At 35.6% G+C, this 20,435-nt stretch overlaps 1 protein-coding gene across 1 annotated transcript in view; it reads left to right on the top strand.

The window, feature by feature from the left end:
- Nucleotides 1-16,070, top strand: part of LOC123880606 (angiopoietin-related protein 2) — an 83,067-nt gene extending 66,997 nt beyond the window's left edge. Inside the window, exons 2-8 of the mRNA XM_045928804.1 lie at nucleotides 1,131-2,252; nucleotides 2,424-2,640; nucleotides 9,716-9,847; nucleotides 12,097-12,284; nucleotides 13,026-13,169; nucleotides 14,110-14,234; nucleotides 14,605-16,070. Coding sequence (XP_045784760.1) covers nucleotides 1,131-2,252; nucleotides 2,424-2,640; nucleotides 9,716-9,847; nucleotides 12,097-12,284; nucleotides 13,026-13,169; nucleotides 14,110-14,234; nucleotides 14,605-14,696 — 2,020 coding nt within the window. The 3' untranslated portion in view covers nucleotides 14,697-16,070. The remainder of the gene's footprint in view (nucleotides 1-1,130; nucleotides 2,253-2,423; nucleotides 2,641-9,715; nucleotides 9,848-12,096; nucleotides 12,285-13,025; nucleotides 13,170-14,109; nucleotides 14,235-14,604) is intronic.
- Nucleotides 16,071-20,435: the final 4,365 nt, after the last annotated feature.

The following is a 20,435-nucleotide window of genomic DNA, read 5'->3' as shown; positions in this document are numbered from 1 at the left end:
TATTGATCATTAACGCCTTGTAACTTGGAAGTGGTTATATATTACGTATAATCGCTTTCTCGTGGAAATAGCTACTGCGTAATTTCCATTATCAGTTAAGGCAAATTTTAGGCTTGAGTTTAATACAAAGGGTAACTTTTAAGTAATGCCTACGAGTATGTAAAGAATCTAATTATACAAAGTAAGGAGGTATGTACCTACTTACCTACTAATAAAGCTAAAATACAGTAAACTGGCCTATTATGTTTAAAACTTAGATGTAATAGCCCGTAGGTGTCCTAATAGCTGGTATTTGAATACATTGTCATCGCATTCTGTGCAGAAATGGGTTTGCCGTTGCAAAATGGTCAAATAACTTATTTACCACCTGCTATGCGACTAGAGTACTCGTATTTTGTTGCTGAGAAGAAATGTTGATAATCTATAGATATAATTGGTACGGGTATGCTGCAGTGAGTGGTCGGTTCAGTAAAATAAATGATTTCAAGCCACTCCACTTTACGGCCAGTGCCCATAATTTCAAAGGCGATTTGCGTAACAGCGAACGGGCTGAGCCTTCTAGATACATGTTTACTAAACGAGCAATTCACGAGCAAGAACAGGTGACAAAATAATCTTATAATACCCTGCAAAAGGTAAAGAGCAAGTTACCCAATGACCTGAACAAAAATGTTGACTTGCAAATAAACATTATCTGACTCAAAATAGCTTAAGTATATCAATGATATCGAAGATTTAACTTACTCAAAGATTATTTAAACCAGATTTTTCATCGTTAAATAACTTTCATCTGAAGAATAAATTTGACATTTTGATTTCCTATACAAAAACTCAATACAATATTTTCATTAAAAAAAAAACTTGAAATGTCAAATTTATTCCTCAGATAAAAGTAATTTTTCGATTGAAAAATCAGTTCTTAGATATACCTTCAAATATTTGCAGCATTCATTTGATAGTTACGGTGGATTATTTCGTAATCAAGTCAATTTAAGTTTTCGTCTCATTGATCATTCCTAAAACATGCTATGCCATTTTGAACATATTTAAGGTAAAATGTATAAGCGTATTTAAACCGAACTAAGATGGTACATAATTAAAAATTTATTCGTATTTTTTTATTGTTTCAGAGAACAATACATTTTCAATGTATTTGAAGTCATCGTCAGTACTTTGGAAACTAAACTGCAAAGAATTGAAAATCTTGACAAAGCTGTGGAGCATCTCATGAGAAGAGTAGAAGCACTAGATTCAAGAGTTAATGACAATATACACAAAACTGATGCAATTATATCTAAACTTGGTAACTTAGATTTTAAACTTTTCAGTCACATTTCTCAAGGTGATGAACAGAGTGCAACGGAAAACGTAAATACCAAAAATAATGATAATAAAATCAATAATGCTCAAATGCTCGATAAAAAACTAGAGTCCTTGGATCAAAAAGTTTCAGATATTGATACAAAACTAGTAGGGTTAAAAACCCAGATAGATAATAACTTTTTGCCTGTTGATGATATTAATGCAGAAGCAAGTGAAAAGAAACCGATCAATCTCAATGTAATCGAAATAGCAAAAAGTCTTAACTCAGAAGTCATAACCGAAATCACAAAGGAAGTTGATCAACTACGAACTTCTATGTCAACAGTAGACCGCAAATTACAATTTCACATAAATCTTGTCTCTGAAAATTTGGGAAAAGTGCTATACATGATGGCCGACGTCCACGCTGCTATTGTGGAACCGGAAGCCGCTTCGATAAATGTTAACAATATTTTTAAAAATCGCACAGTTACGAGTACACAGTCCCCACTACAGAAATCTAGCAAAATTGATACTTTAGTCAATAAAATTATTCCTATGATGAGCGTTTCTGAGAAAATGGACGAAGTGTGGGACGTGGTAGTCGGAACAAAGAGCTCGGTTGATGATTTGGTTCCAAAATCGGATGAACTCTTAACCCAAACACAACGACAAGAGCGTGCTATTGGTCAAATCCATAGTGACTTACGTCTGAAAACAAATCTTATCATTGAAAACCTCGATATGGTGGAAAAACGCCTAAAGAAACAGGAAGATGATGTAGCTACATTAGCACAGCGGCCTGTGCCTGCTGAGCTGTTGCTGGATCCTACTATCGACAGGCTGGTGGAGTACGCGCCAAATAGATATAGAGTGGATGAGCCCTCCACTGATCCGACTACTAGTACGATACCGATGACTACTCCTCCGTCATACATAATAAACAACAGGTGAAATATTTTTGTTTACAAATTGCATTTTGCGAATATTTCTTATGCGTGTGCTATATTTTTGCATTGCGAATGTTACATTATGTTACAGAGTAGAGTATGATGTAATATGTCCATAGAGTATTAGGTGATAGGCCTATTTACTAATTCTAATAGTGGTATCGCATACAGCCCGACCATTCCGAGCAACTCCAGTGCAAGCCCGACGAGTGCAACTGTGACTGTAACTCCGGCGAGTATGGGCAGCCTCGGCAACAGTTCGGGTCCCACAAGTCCACGTCCCACGAGCCGTAAAGGTGGCATCATCTTCCCGAGCGTCAAGAACAAGCCCATCATCGGGAACAACACCTTCGCTTCAGAGATCGTGGCTAACTACAAAGACGTTAAAGTGAGTTTTCTATATTGTTACTGCTTAATAATTTTCATATTACCATTATTCATATCATTTTTTCTATTTTCTAATGTCGATTCGTGTATTCATTTATTTACATAATATAATATTATGTTGCGTGTGGCTGAGCGAAGTAATTTTAATAGCAAATTGAACTGTAATGGCTATGCAATTTTATTAGTATAAGTTATACATATTTAACTTAATTATTATCAATTTGTGTCGCATATAGGATGTTCACTTATATAGAATTCTGCAGGAATTTATCAATAAATATTTACAATTCTAATATTCAGCAACTTCACATTCACTAAATAAATTCCATCTAAGTATTTAACTAGATCGCTGTATATACTAAGTTATATTTGTACCTAATAACATTATGCATTAAATTTAATATGTGCAATTTAAATAACTTTAATCTTATAAATAAATAGGTTTGATTTAGAACTTGGTACGATATGTAAAACTCCGATATAACTAATTCGATGTAAGCTTTAACTTAAATTGGTTTCGACGAAATAGAGTTATGTTCATTGGAATTTTAATCAATGCCGTTTCCAGTTTATCGAATAGCTGCTAAAATGTACATAGGTACCTACATAATCTACTCGAAACAGCGCCATTTAAGTCTCCAGGTTTAGCAATAAGGAACTCGACGCAATAGTCTGTCCAAAGATATCCATTCACTTAACCACATCCTGCGACCACTATCCACTATTAAAAGGTACGAGTGTATAATTAGACTCAAAATATAGAATTACTTCGTTACACTTTATGATTTATCAAATAGTCTCGCTCTCAAACAGACCATTAACAAATTGGAACATGTAAATGACCATATTTTAAGCATTTGAATATTCATACGTAGAGAATTGTTGCAATTATAATTTATAACTTCATAGGTATAGTACAGGTACATATCAGCTGGAAATATCATGATTTATGAGCGGGTGTTTTAGACACTATTGACGAGTTGGTATGCTTACGAATAGTTTATCAGAATATTGTATCTTAATTAACTAACCGTGGGCTACATTTAAACGAATTTCAAAGTATGAATTGGTAGACACCAAATTCTACCTGCAAGTACGTAGGTAAGCTACTCTATAGCGCTTTCTATTGACTAAATCTCACTTATGATGGCTGTAAGTACAAAACTTCTGGTAACAAGCGTCTGTTTGATGATCTCATGCTAGCATGCTCACCTAAACTGATCGTTGCCAAGCTTGCTGATAAAGCAGTTAAAAAACATAAGACCCACGAATATTAGATCAAATTATTATTTAACTAGCTGATGCCCGCAGCTTCGCCCGCGTGGATTGGTCAGATCCCCTGCAGCATCAGGATTGAGGAGTTGGACTCCAAATTTTTTATGAAACAATGTCGCAAAGTTCCTCTATCGATAAAAAAAAAATTACGCAAATCGGTTCAGAAATCTCGGAGATTTCGGTGTACATAGGTAGAAAAACACAACTCCCTTTTTGAAAGTCGGTTAAAAAAGTAGCCTATGTTACTCCCTGGTCAATTCTCTACTTGTCTGTGAAAATCCCGTCAAAATCGGTTCAGCCGTTCCCAAGATTAGCCTTTTCAAACAGACAGACAGACAGACAGACAGACAGACAGACAGACAGACAGACAGACAGACAGACAAAAATTTTAAAAACGTGTGATTCAGTTATAGTATCGTTCAAATGACCATATGAACTTAATATGCGGTAGTTATTTCGAAATTACAGACAGACACTCCAATTTTATTTATTAGTATAGATAATAATAATTACTATTACTTCAACGGTGAACAAAATCAACACGAGGAAATCTGCATGCCTGAGATTCCTTCATAATGTTCTTAAACGTGTGTGAAGTCTACCAATCCGCACTTAGCCAACGTGGTGAACTATAGCCATACCCTTCTTATTCTGGGAGGAGGAGGAAAAATAATATTGAAAGAATAATAAAATAAATTTATTAACATCGTTTGAAAAATAACTCTTAATGTTGCTATAGTTGCATATTTTTCAACGAATATTAGATCAAATTATTATTATTTAATAATAACTATTACTTCAACGGTGAACAAAATCAACGTGAGGAAATCTGCATGCCTTAGAGTTCTTCATAATGTTCTCAAACGTGTGTGAAGTCTACCAATCCGCACTTAGCCAACGTGGTGAACTATAGCCATACCCTTCTTATTCTGGGAGGAGGAGGAAAAATAATATTGAAAGAATAATAAAATAAATTTAATATCATCGTTTGAAAAATAACTCTTAATGTTGCTATAGTTGCTTATTTTGCAACGAATATTAGATCAAATTATTATTATTTAATAATAACTATTACTTCAACGGTGAACAAAATCAACGTGAGGAAATCTGCATGCCTGAGATTCCTTCATAATGTTCTCGAACGTGTGTGAAGTCTGCCAATCCGCACTTAGCCAGCGTGGTGAACTGTGGCCATACATTCTTATTCTGGGAGGAGGAAAAATAATATTGAAAGAATATAAAAATAAATTTATTAACATCGTTTGAAAAATAACTCTTAATGTTGCTATAGTTGCTTATTTTGCAAAAAAAATTACGTAAAAGTAAGAAATATTTTATAACGTTAAAATGTCGAACAACGAATACAATTACACTCCTATCAAGAGGCAAGTGGCGCAGACAATGTTACAGTAATAACTGGTTTTCACGTAATTTTACTTGGCGCTCTAAGAACAAGCGTTGATCTCCTTAAGGTAAGTAGTACTTATACAAAGCTGATTGCGTGCGTGCCGTTGTCGTACCCACTCCTAGCACAAGCTTTACGCTTAGTTGGAGGGGAAAGGGGAATTTTAGTCATGAATGATTAAATAGCTAATATTCTTTTTTTAAATCTTTGTTTTAAACATAGTTTTTTTCTGTTCAATTACAATTCCCACATTAAAACTCTTCTCGGCATTCTCTACTACTGTTCAAAATCTGTAGGTACATGACGGGAAAAATCAACATACTCGTACAATAAGATTTCTATTTCACTGAATTGAATTTCGACCCACGAAGTTCAGTTGTTATATCATGCGCCCAAGCAAAGGTGGCGGCTATGGAAGAGCGATTTCAATACAGGTATTGAAAATGGGACTCAAGGCGTTCCGCGCAAGGAAAGTTGATATCGTTACGTAAATCTGGTTCATGCACAATAAGTATACCTTACCAGCGCTTTCCGCGACATTGTTGGTGTGCAAAAACCCGCTGCTCCCACAGAGTACCTACCTAATTACCAATGATTACAGCATTTGTATTGTTTTTAACCCCCGACCCAAAAAGAAGGGTGTTATAAGCTTGACGTGTGTATCTGTGTATCTGTCTGTGGCATCGTAGCTCCTAAACTAATGAACCGATTTTAATTTAGTTTTTTTTTTGTTTAAAAGGTGGCTTAATCGAGTGTTCTTAGCTATCATCCAAGATAATCGGTTCAGCCGTTTGAAAGTTATCAGCTCTTTTCTAGTTTTCTTATAGAGGTTTTTGTGTCGGGGGTTTTTCAAATTTTGAGTTATAACATAATATTTTGATAGGTTTAGTGAACCGGTTGTATTTGATTATATTTATATACGTATATGTATGTATACCTACCTCACCTACCTACAGGCAAGAAGTATATTTAATTAGATGTTGCTCCCGACTTTGTCCACAAGGATATAGATTTTTAAAAATCCCGTGGAAACTCTTTGATTTTCCAGGATATTGTTTGATTTGTCTATGTACAAACTATCTCTGTACCAAGAAGCCACCTAGATGGTGCTCGCAACTGTCCATGTTCATTTCCGTTTTTTAAATCCCATGGGAACTCTTTGATTTTCTAGACGAGTTCCTTTTGATAATAGTAGGTACCAACCCAATTTTCCTCGAAACATATTATGATAAAAGTATTAATAAGTAGATATTAATTTTCAATTCAGCTATGAACGAGTGTGTTAATCAATAGCTGTACACAGTATATACTTATTTATATTTCTACGCTATATAAGGATTAGTTGGCAATAAGTAGGTTAGTCGTGATAATATGTTGGAACTTTTTAAATGTATGTGTCTCGGTATTTTATAACTAAACATCATCTACAATTACTGTAAGCTGTTTGTCATGATTATTCATAAGATTTACATTTTTTTAAAGTGTTTATCGTAATATAATCATCTTACGAGTATTTGAATCTTCAAGGTCGATTTAAATACTGGTAATTCTGAAAAATCACTAATTGTTACTAATTAAAATGAGAGGTCGGAAGACAAACAGAAAATTCACTTTTGTAAAGATATAATTCTTTAATTCAATAAGGATTTAAGGATTAAAATTAAGATAAAATAGGTATTTAATAAGATAGGCAAGTAACGATAGTTATATTTCAGAATAGTTGTTGGTTTTTTCTCCAACACGAACGTAATATTGGTAGGTATAAATTATTATAGCAATGCAACAAAGTATTAGTGCCTAGGTACTTAGTTTAGCTTATTAGTTCCATTTTACGTAACATGATAACAATATAGACCGTATCTACCTACTCGAAAATTTATTTATGTGATGTGAAATATAACAATTTTAATAAATAGGGCTGCTATAATATTATAATAATATTTACTTAGGTATACATTAATTTGTTGGTTGAGAAATTGGTATTTCGTGACTAGGTACAAGAGCTGTATCTAACGGTATACATTATACAAGTCTAAAACAATAAATACTATAATACCTACACACAAGTCACCAAATTATGATCAATATAAATAATATTAATAACCCTAAAAACAACGTGAGGAAACCTAGATGCCTGTGAGTTCTCCATATTGTTCGCAAAAGTGTGTGAAATCCACCAACCCGCTCTTTGCCAGCGTGATGGACTCTGGCCTAAATCCTACTCATTCTGATAGACCTATGCTCAATAGTGAATCGGCGATGTTTTAATCATATTGTGGATGAGTAGCGTTTATTATTTCTGTCATCCTGGACTTACAACCAGATTTTTTTACTGTGGAACCAACTCTCTTCAGCGGTTTTCCCACTAGATGTGAATATGGGATTATCCAGGGGGTGGATCAAAAATTCCTGAAAAGCCCGTAACACAATGGAATTTCTTCTGGTGCTGCAAATGTTCATGGGCGGCGGTAATCACTTAACATCAGTACGACTCGCCTGCTCATTGGCCATATAAAAAAAACTTCTCATCAGGGACAAAACTACCTGATGTAGGACATCTAGGTTGAAGAAATAGGGATCAGAAATGAGGGATTCCTTTTGATAAACTTATATCACGTACCAAGTTGTGGGAAAGCATTTCCTACTGTGATGGTTACGGGATTAGTTATCACAACATAATACTTACAATTTCTCGCATACGCAAGATACAGATGACAGGTTAAGTGTACACACTGATTGTTGTGTCCTTAAACTAATGCACGCTTCTTCATGAGCCATATTTTGGCGAACCATAAATTTTGATTTCATATAATTCGCTTATAGAAGCCTCAATCACAACCATGCGTGTGGTAGAGATGAGAAGCCGATCTTTTTATTTGAGCAGCCTCAGTTTATCTCTGGTCGAGGGTAAGCAGCATCCAAGTCTGCGCGACCAAGGTGACTCTTATGCGGGAACATCAGCGTGGATATCGCCTATTATTGATATATTTAATGGCGCCATGCAGTCCTTTGCACACTACACTTGCACGTATAGGTTCGCGTCGTGGACGCTCCCGCATCGAATACCGCATTTCCCGACGTTCATGATGCGCAGGTGTAGCTATACCTTTATTCGGGCTGCTCTATTGAAGAGAAGCTTTAGCTTAGCTGAATACACTCAGAACTATGAGATACTATTTCAATACTTAGCCTACGGTATGCAACTACGTAACAGTTATGCTACTGATTTCTATGAAGATTTTTCCGTGCAAAGGCTTTTTGCGTCAGTTGCGTGAGATGTTGCGCAACCCGCGACAAAAGACAAAAACATAAGGAGATAATACCTAATAGATAGTTTAAGAAGGATCTCTCCGTCACTCGCTTCATACGAACGTAGTTCCAATTTCATTTGAATATTAAGCAACCAAAGTCCATGAAATTTTGCAGACATATTCTAGAAACTAATATCTATGTCTGTGGTTTTCCAGATTTCTGTTAAAATATTCGGTTTCAAAGTTACGCGGTCTTAACTAAAAAATAAAAATCTATCGGTCTAAAAATTTACATACAAATCTTTGAGCCCCTGTAATTTTAAAACTACATATTTTTAGAAAAATCTAAAACACCACAGACACAGATATTAGTTTCTAGAATATGTCTGCAAAATTTCATGGCCTTTGGTTGCATAATATTCAAATGAAATTGGAACTACGATTGTATGAAGCGAGTGACGGATAGAGCCCTGTTTAACAGGCACAAATAAATTATCTATTTAATTTAAGTGCGCTACCAAAAGATACTACAGAAATATTAATGATGTGTTGACTGTCGTACCCGGTACCACATTAAATACCTATAGAAAATCTTTGAGAAATTCTAGCATATAAGTAGTTATGGTAATGATATTGGAATATGATGGCCAAAACTGTCGTTTTCTCATCGTCATAATCATCAAAATAGTAGGTCAATGATAAAAACAGATCTACTAATAGGTAGATACTTATCACGAGAGGTTTGCGATGGACCAAAATTATTTGTGAGCAAAGAAAGATGCGAAAAATCATGTAAATAGATAGATTGGTACCTACATCGGTGAAAAAGCATTTTACTTACTTACACTTATTTTTTTCCAATATATAACGAGTATGAATAAATAAAGGCAAGAAATAGACGTTGCGATTAACTTATGTTATACTTAACTAATATCAAAGCTTTGCGGATTAACTTGCGGAATTTACTCATAAATATGTATTGTGCGAATAATTATAAGGCAGATTTTCAAAAGTAATTCTTCGATTCTAATCTATTATTTAAGAATATATATTTTAATGATAATAAAATATTAAGTTAACCGTTTTTAACAACCACGGAACGATTTACTTTGGAAAACACTGCAATGCATCGTATTTAATTTCAGGGTTTCTCGTGCGTGGACCTTCTAAACGCTGGTATGCGCGAATCTGGCGTTTACTACCTGCAGATACGGGGCACTACGTACTGGTTCCTAAAAGTATACTGTGAACAGACCGCTGCGGAAGGCGGATGGACGGTAAGACTATTGCTCTTAATATAATACATAATAGTCCAGTAATTCTGTAATATGAGATGGAAAGTTTTCAGAATGTTATGCAAATTGGTGGTTTTATAGATTTCGATGTGCTCTTTCAGAATTTTTATTTTGCCACCTCGTACCTTTGCCGCTCGCGCCGCCATCTTGGAAAAATGGCGCCCAAAAACAGTTTTTTCACGATAACTTCTTTCCCACTCATTTTACGATAAAAATGGCTATGTAACAATTAAACTAGAGATAATTTTCTACAACTTGTGTAGTCATCTTTTGTTGTAGACTCAATAGTTTCAGCGTACGAGCGCCACAAAGCCCACTCCAACACTCGTTTTGGCTAAATAACTCATTTCCACCCCACCATGTGGTTGAGTGAGTGGCGTGATTTTTTTTTATGGTATCTCCAGGAGCCGGTAGTCACCTTCAATTTAAGCCATCAGTTCGACCAGAGAATACTAACGCTCTTCAGAATTCTGCTCGAGATAAGAGTAAATATACTGCATCGCAGTTTCGATCTCATGTGAATATGGACCTCATGTGTGATATTTAGCCAAAACGAATGTTGGAGTGGGCTTTGTGGCGCTCGTACACTGAAACTATTGAGTATACAAAAAAAAGTGACTACACAAATTGTAGGAAATTGTCTCTAGCTTAATTGTTACATAGCAATTTTTGTCGTAAAATGAATGGGAAAGAAGTTATCGTGAAAAAACTGTTTCTGGGCGCCATTTTTCCAAGATGGCGGCGCGAGTGGCAAAGGTACGAGGTGGCAAAATAAAAATTCGGAAAGAGCACATCGAAATCTATAAAACCACCAATTTGCATAACTTTCTGAAAACTTTCCAGATAAGCCCCTTTTTGACGACCAAATTACTGGGCTATAAAGATTAATATCAAAATTGCTGTTCTAATGTTAATGTGCTGTGAAGGAGACTTGCATACCTTAGATTTCTTCATAACGTTTCAAAGGTGTGAAGTCCACGCTTGGCCAGCATTGTGGACTTTGCCCAAACTTTTTTTCACTCATTCTGAGTGGAGACGCGTGGGTTTTTCGCCGCAATATTTATACATACTTAGTACGAAAAACCGATAGTACCTTTAAAATATTACCATAAAAAGGGTGAATGCATGAAAAGTTTTTTTTCGCACAAAGCAGAGTGGAGGTTTTTGGCTGAGCAAAAAGATGAGATTTTTTTTTTGTTTTTTAATCTCCATACATACAGAAAACAAAAAGAAATACCCGTATTTAAACAAGGTTATAAGCGGTCAAATTCACACAATTATAATATTTTATAAGGTGAATGTTCCAATAATTACATTCTACCTGTATCGGTAAACATATCTACATAACATAATATGTACCTACTGGAGGTCAGTCAGTCTTGCACTCGGACGGATAAGCGTGTTTAAACCTTGGTTTAAACTTTAAATAGCGGTGAAAGAGAGAAATAAAGCGACAAAATAAACCGTATGTGGTTCTATTGGAAAATTTTGTATTTTTTTCCAAATTTTTAATTAAAAAAAAAAACGAAAAAAAAGACCAATTTTTAAGGTAGCAAACACGTCATTTAGGATCAATTCACATTGGTGCAGACTCAAGGTGATGCGCGCCGAACATATTATGTTTAATTGTTTATGCTTTATTTAGTAAGGTCTTTCATTAAGGGCAACGCCCGTCAATACACATATTAGGAGCGAACGAAATTGCCATGAATTTGACGAACTTTACGCGACGCATCTCTTCGTCTCTGCGCCAATGTGAATTGAGCTTTAGGAAACGTCGTGATTTGTATACTAATTTTCAAGATTAACGTAATTCAGGCATCATGTTTTTTTAACTTAACTTGAAAGCTTGAAAGTCAATTCAAAAAACATTGATTCTGCCTACCTGAGGATCAGTTCAGAAAAATAGAATTCCCTGAGAAGATACCGGATAGAATAAGTACTATTAGTAGCTACTTAAATCAAAGCAGAATCTACATAACGAACCCTCACTACAAATACTTGGTTATTGAAATCCCTAAAAAATAGGCCTAATTTGTAAAAAAATCTACTTCAAAATTGAATAATACAGACAGACAATCTAAGTAGCTCATTAAGTCCGCAGGTAAGTAAGCGGAGATAATTAGGTATAAAATTCAGGGTCTTTTTATTAACAGCCGACAAACAGTAAAAAGATTTCCAATCTAGAGTTTCGGATCACCTTACTTAACAGGTTATTTCGTTATTTTTAGGTAATCCATCGACGCGATGATTTCGGTGTCCCAGCAGAAAATTTCAATCGGGATTGGAGTGATTATAAGAATGGATTTGGCGATCCCAGTAAAGAATTCTGGTTAGGCAATGAAAACATTTACATGCTGACCAACAATGATGATTACATGCTCAGGGTAGAGCTGGAAGACTTTGACGGTAACAAAAGGTGAGTTTTCTTTCCCAAAGAGGTTTTCTTGGATAGCACTCAGCTGTTTTCAAATTAACGGTGGCAAAAAATGACCTAAGTAGAAGATAAACTTAAAAGACTTATCATTTACCTAAACAAAATAAGTAGGTACCTACATAATTCGCTGTAATAAAAGAACAGGATTTGATAATTTCTTTTTTTTACCCCATGAGGAGTTGAATTTTTAAAAATCCTTTCTTAGCGGATGTCTTCGTCATATCTAATATTATTTTATCTTTTTGAGCGTATATCCTGAATCTTGATCTAATCTGTTAAGACTGTAAGATCGTAATTAGTATATAGCTACCTAGTACCTACCTACTCATACAAGCACTTAGGACACGGGAAGGTCCAATTTGGAACTTGAAAATTATCCACTCTTCCAATTACCAACTTGGATGACCGTTGTTTAACCAGCGCAATCAAATATGCACTAGAGCATACGTATCTTTTACAAATTCATATTGTGACTTACCGATGGAACATATTGTATAATAATTATACATAGAAATTATTGTCCATTTACTATAAAGAGCAGAATTAACATGTTTAGCAGACGAATAACATTATTAAAAAATCATATTGTGATAAAATAATCACCTCATTTCTCAAAAATCTTACTGCACATCAATCAAGATTAAGCACATCTTCGCTTCAGTTTAGAGACATCCTTAGGCAGGAAAAAATATTCACATTTTCATATAGGTAATACATTTGCAGGTACGCACAGTATTCGCACTTCAAGATATACTCGGAAGCGGAATACTACAAGCTGGAGATAGAGGGCTATGAAGGAAATGCCGGCGATTCTCTAAATGACCCTTGGTACGGGTCAAATAACAGTCCCTTCTCCACTTATAACAGGTAAATAAAATTATTTTTACTTAAGCCATCTTTCAGCAACGTATTTTCTGATAAATGAGGAAAAAAATGTATAATATCCTGAAAAAAAATCCAGACGAACATCAGCAGTCTGTCTCTACTTTCTATTGTTTGGACTCGCATCTTCACTTTATTCTGTCATCTGTGTTGATGTGAAGTTATGACCATAGATCGACTAATAGATTAACAGTCTAAAGGTGCCCACGCACTCGAATTGAACTGCAAGACGATTTTTACCTTTAGACGATTGAAATTAAAGCTAGGTATAATGGAAAACTCTACAAGAGTGCAAGAGTAAGCAACTGTCCAAAAGAAAGATGTAGAAGATGTGTGCTTAAAACGGCCATAGAAGGCAAAGCGGCCACCCTTAATTTTTCGGTTATTTGAAATGATAGCGCGATGCTGCCACTTTTGTCATGTCACATCCTCCATACTAATATTATAAATGCGAAAGTGTGTCTGTCTGTCTGTCTATTTGCTACCTTTTCACGGCTCAACAGTATAACCGATTCTTACGAAAGGTACAGCGTTAGCTTATATCCCGGGAACGGACATAGCCTACTTTTTATCCCGGAAAATCAAACAGTTTCCACGGGATCTATAAAAATTTATATCCACGCGGACGAAGTCGCGGGCATCCTCTAGTATTTTATATTCCAATCCTTCTACGCTCTTTTCAATAAGGCCCCCCTAGACGATTATGCAATTCCCTAAGGCCTTAGACTATTTCTAGGCGGAGTTGTCTAATGCAACATCAGATAACAAATCGAATTGTATAATATCTATCGACGTTAAATGTCTTTCTGAATGTTACATATTATGCTTGTGCATTGCGCATGAGAACCTAGGTACTGCGGTTTCTGACTTACACTTGGGCAGTTTTTTTTTACTTGAAGTAAACTTCTATTTGTTAAATTTGCAGAGACAATGACCGATCGTCACTCAACTGCGCGTCCATGCTGAAAGGCGGCTGGTGGTGGAAATCGTGCGGACGCGGCCTTAACGGTCTCTACTTACATGACCCACAAGATCTAACAGCGAGACAAGGTAATTCAACCTGAGATGGAGATCCATTATCTACGCGTACTTCTAACACTGGAATTCATAGTCAAGAGAGGGGCTTCTCTAGGGGACCATTTAGACGACAAGTGTCTTACACCGGAATTCGTAGTCAAGATAGGGGCCTTTTTAGAGGACGATTCAAACATGTGTCATATTCAGCTTTTATGCAATGCATTAGTCCATAGTCAGCCTGTGGACATTCACTGTTGGACATAGGCCTTCCCTAAAAAAACGCGGTACCACACACGGTCCTCAGCCTTCCTCATCCAACCACTTCCCGCCAGCCGCTTTATATCGTTAGTCCATCGTGCGTACTTCTTATAGCATTTTAAATATACTATTCATTATTTCACAGGTATCGTGTGGTTCCGCTGGCGAGGCTGGGATTACACGCTCAAACGAGCCTCCATGATGATCAAGCCCAAAGGCTTACAACCTAACACATGAGCGCAACGCATACTTCTTCAATTCATTTAGTTATAATAAGTCTTTGTTCAATTGTTATGTGGATTCTGCGCTTACTGCTATCATAAGTACCTACTTACCTACGCGTGTTAACCCTAAGGTTTCAACTATGAAGAGTACCAACAATCTGTGTAATAATACTATCTAACTTATACCTACTTGTGAAATTTCTTTTTTTACCTAATTTTTTTATTTTGTTGGCTTTCTTCAAGAGTATAAACAGTAAAATTTGGGTAAATGAAGTAATTGCTAGAAGTAGGGATAGGTAGCACATACCTAGCTACGCGCGTATGAAGTACCTACCTATCTACCTTGCTGATGAGCTTCTCAATTGAAATACATAATATAAAACTTACTCAATTTAAACAAATATTATTGAGATTAATTTAGATGAATTTATTTTGGAAAGACGTTTGAGTTTTGGTTTTATTTAAAGTTTCTTCATAGAAGAGTTTAAAGAATAATTTTGTAACTGTCTAATAACTCTTTCATCGTCTACTTATATGACTTTTCTAATTATGTATGTATAAACCTATATTGAATCCACGTAATGACCCAGAACATAGTTTGCAGCTTATCGCTCAATTTGGTATATAAATCCGTACTAAGTTACCGTATAAAGCGTCCGAACTTACAAAGGGAAAACTTTTCCGATATGCTATGACGTCTTAGCTAAAAATATATTGAATCTAAATATATTTCTAGCTGAGACGTCACCTGACAGAAACCTTTTCCCTTTGTTAGTTCGGATATATTATACTTGTCTTTGTAAATATTCCCTTAAAAAATCATTCATACCACGATATCACCGCATCGTAAGTACTTATACTACTCTTAAAATATTCCCTTTAGCCGTAGAGACAGTTGGACAGATTTCATACAAAGTTTGTTACCTAAAGATAAAATACATTGATGCAATAATTATATTTTGTTAAAATAATACAAATTCTACAGTTATAGTTATTTATACCTACAGGTTGGCCAGTAATCCAATTCCAATGTATTCCTTGAAAATGACTGTTCTAGTGGGTATTTGGTACCAACCGAACCCGTTCAACCAGGGAATCCATAGCTGTAGTAAACGACAGGTCGAGATGGCAATCGGAGTATGAGGCGGAGGGACGCCTCGTACTCGTACGTTAGCTTGAGGGCTGTGTGAGTGTGCGGGACGACCTCACCCCGATCGCCACGTCGACCTGTCGCGTACTAATAGATATAATTCATCCATACCTATATTGCCATTAAGAGCCGATTCACACCAAGCACGTACACGTGGCCACGCGCATAGTGACACGCGTGAATCCATTGACATGACAGCACGCATTACGTCTACGCGACCGATGCCATATCTCATACAGTTTCATACATCACAATGTCATGGTACCTACGCGCTACGTCTACGCTTACGTGCTGCATACGCGTTTGGTGTGTCCCAGCTTTTATTAAAATGTCAAATACCTAAATTAAATTAACTACCCTAGAAACCAGTATGATATAAAGTATGTATAATATGTTTATCTAATACTCAAGCAAATTATCTTCTATTCCAGAGGTAGGTTACCTAATTTTATTATTGTACCTACATAATAAGTACCTAATATGAGAAATCTTTCCTCAGTCTCTTAGGTAGGTATTGTATATAACAGTCGATATTATGCATTCATTTCGTTCTCGAATCTCGACGTGCCACAACCCAAATTCATTAATTTATTATTCATAACTATATAAATTAAACTTTCGTTAATTAGCTTTATAATATTAGTTTTAAGAATTAAATTAAGTTGTAAATAAATATAATCTACGATTTGATAAGATGAAACTGAACGACAGTCAAAATGACTACCTACCTATGTACTTATTATATTATAATATCTACCAATAGTCCCATTCGAGGGAGCCTATATTTATTTTAATTTATATTTCATATTGTGCACCTTTTCAATAAAATCACGCAAACGAGCACTAGGTATCGCTAATTGCATAGATTTACTATCTGTTATGGCGCTCTTTAAAAAAAATAACTACCTACCTAATTTAGTTACCTAGACAGTACATACCTGGCAGAAAATCAAAATAATCCAAGTTTTCAAAAGTTAAATGAGACATTATGATATACCTGGATATGATATTATCTGAAACATAGGTATAGCTTTAGTATTTTCCTAGTTTTGATTGACTTTAATTAGTTAATATGCCTTGTTCTATAAACTTACTTACCTATGTATATAATAATATCTATATTTTTGAGAAAAAAAATACTTTTGATAGCCCTTCGACACAGTGTGGCTGCGACAGGCCTCCCTATTTATTGAGTTTCTTAAAAATCAATTTCTGCCAGATATATGTACCAGTTTTTGTAAGACCTACCTAGGACCTACCCTATAAACCTTATAGGTTCAATAATCATCAAAATACTCTTGACTATTTCTAGAAATAAAGTTAGTCGTTTCATTTATTTAAATTTTCAATAGATAATTGGGCACATGTACCTTATCTTGTATGAAATAATATATGCATATTTTTTAATAAGTTGTTTTAATTCAATGCCACATACCTACCTACCTATAATCCGTACTCGGCCAGTGTGGTGAACTATGGCCTGAATCCTGACAGCCAGTCTTCGGTTGCGAGCGTGTCCATAACGGGCAGAGAGTCGACGGGCGTGTCCACCGGCGCAGTGCTGGGGCATAGCCAGGCGAAGATGGAGCGAATCTTTACACTGGAAATAGTGGGACAAGCAGCAAAAATTCATGACAGCAATTTACGTCTTAGGCTACCAGGGCTCACAAAGGCTGGAGCCCAGAGCCATAAAACAAGTTAAAAAAATACACTCTTTGTTGTGCCCACAGACCAGTAATCCGGAGATGAGCCGGTCCTCTTGTACGTGGTGTTGCTAAGTAAAAAATCGGAAATTCACCATTTTTATTTTTAACTAGCCGATGCCCGTGATTTCGCCCGCGTGGAGTAGCTGTGCTAATCCAGGATATCAGGATATTATCTATCTCCATTCCAAATTTCAGCCAAATCCGTCTAGAAGTTTATGCATGAAGGAATTACAAACATACACACACACACCACATACACACACACACACACACACACACACACACACAAACACACACACATAAATACACACAAACTTTCGCCTTTATAATGTTAGTGTGATATTTACATATTTAAGCCATTCCAAATCATAACATCACGATTTCTAATAATAGATACGGCATAAATGTCTGCATCTTATAGCTATATTTAGCAATAGGCAAATACTATTATTTGAGAAGGCAAACATGATAGGTTGCAAGTCCCTAGCCTATCAATGGATTTTATATGATTCTTTATCAAAGTACAAACAGGAATGGCTTTCCTAATTTTCTTTCTGTTAAAATTAGATAAAACTTACTCGATTTTCAACATTGACATTTTCAAGATATTCCCTAAACGTGAAAAGATTTTATTTGCTGGCAGCCTTTGTGCTACAACTACGCCCTCCTGTCAATGTCATCCAAGTGACACGTGCCAAAGGCATGGCAAGTTGCACTTAGCTGTTGCACACATAGAGAACCTCATATGCTCATTGCTCATCAGCGTTGCCAGAATGTTACTTTTGTAACATTTTACGTTACTTTTGACCCCCTCATGTTTCCTCTATGTTACACGACTCAAAATGTTACTTTACGTTACTTTTAGGACTTCATAAAAATATTCAAATTTTTCCCAGCAAACCAAAAATAATCGTGAAACGGAACGCATCCAAAACAGTTTTCGTTTGTCGTAATTGGCCCATTTGTTAGTTTATTTCACTTTCTCTAAGTTATTGGTCTAAGTTCACTTTGTTTTGTAATTACTCTGTGATTAAAAAAGTGTTTTGTTTGTTTTTCTCTGTGACTCAACTTTGTTTTGGCCAAGTTTTGGCTAATAAAGTTATTCGTGGACTTCGTCTGTGGTGGCGTTTGCTGGCGCGCGTGTTGTGACTTTTTGGAGTGTTTTTTTGTTAGAAGTGGCCGGTTTTTGTGTTCTGCTAGTGTTTATTGGTGGTGGAACTGACCAAGGAACTGACTGGGAAGCACTCTAAAGGGGCGCCGCGTGTATGTTGGCGGGCGCCGGTACAGACGAAGTCCATTCTTATACATATAGTTTTCCTAACTTGTAAATAACTACAAACTTGACATTGGCTAATCAGTATAAAGCCAGTCGAGAGAAAAAAAAAAAAGTTATTCGTTGCGGGGTAGTGATATTGTAGGTAGTTAGGTATCTAAGTACAAAAAAAAATTGTATCTTTATTTCGTCAAAATTCGAAAGTGATTGGTTTGTTCGTTATCCTTATCGACTGTGTATATGTGTTGCTAACACTACTTGCTTGGTAAGTAAATGTTGTATACAATGTAGTTTTAAGTAAATAAGTAAGTAGTTAACTAATTAGGGAATCAGTAATGCAAAAACAAAGTTATAGTATTTGCAACTGAAAGCAGTTCGTTTTTGTATTGACTGTCATCTTATTATTAAGTCACATTAGTTTCCAGAAGTTCATTTAGCTATTTACTACTTAGTTATTGTTGTAGGTAACTTCGGTTTTCTTTACAGGCATGAGAGCGAGCTGAGTAGATACCGGCCGGCGTAACCTAAAATTTGAGTTTTGCTATCGAATCTATCGATCTCTTTGCTGAGACCAAGGTAAGTAGTTAGGTACCTACCTAGTATTGTTCAGTTAACAAAACGAATTTGAAATTCCCGCGTAATTTTCTTCACTGCGTACCTACCTAGTGCGTTTTTTTTTATTCTCTCGTCTGGCTTTACAAAGATTAACCAATGTCAAGTTTGAAGATATTTTTAGGTTAGGGAAACTATATAAGTAAGGACATCGTCTGTGCCGGCGCTCGCCGACATACGCACGGCACCCCTTTAGAGCGCTTCCCAATTAGTTCCAGCATGGTTCTAGCACCAAAAACGCCAGTGAAACACAAAAACCAGCCACTTTTAACAAAAAAAAAAAAAAACGCTCCAAAAAGGCACCACACGCGCGCCATCAAACGCTACACAGACAAAGTCCACCTAGTGCGTAGCCTCTCAAACTCAAACAGTCCTGTGTTGCCAGATCGCCCGATATAAGACGATTTTAATCTTTTTAACCCCCGATCCAAAAAGAGGGGTGTTATAAGTTTGACGTGTGTATCTGTGTATGGCATCGTAGCTCTCAAACTAATGAACCGATTTTAATTTAGTTGTAATTTAGTGGCTTGATGGAGAGTGTTCTTAGCTATAATCAAAGAAAATCGGTTCAGCCGTTTGAAAGTTATCAGCTCTTTTCTAGTTAATGTAACCTTCACTTGTTGGGGTGATATAAATTTTTAATTTAAGTACACTTGTATTATAAATTGATTAACAAAATAAGTTATAGCTATTCAAAGACATTTCTAAATCCATTGGTATATTATTATTTTACATATTGATTTGTTTTTCTTTTTCAGGATCAGCAGTCAATTTATTCAATCAACAATTATTATTACGATTCTTTTTAAGCTTAACTAATGGGACAAGAAAACTGTTTAAATTTTTGTATAATAAAGTGCCATATTAACCTGTTTATTACTTTTATTTTCCACGAAAAATAAGGAAATGTTACTTTTCTCGTGAAAATGTTACATTTTGAGATGTCTCGTGTTACAATTGACTATCTGCCACTGGCAACACTGTTGCTCATAGACATTGGAGATATTTCAA

The sequence above is a fragment of the Maniola jurtina genome, chromosome Z (assembly GCF_905333055.1).
Source record: "Maniola jurtina chromosome Z, ilManJurt1.1, whole genome shotgun sequence".
In the NCBI taxonomy this organism is placed as follows: Eukaryota; Metazoa; Arthropoda; class Insecta; order Lepidoptera; family Nymphalidae; genus Maniola; species Maniola jurtina.
This window is presented reverse-complemented; position numbering and strand designations above follow the sequence as displayed.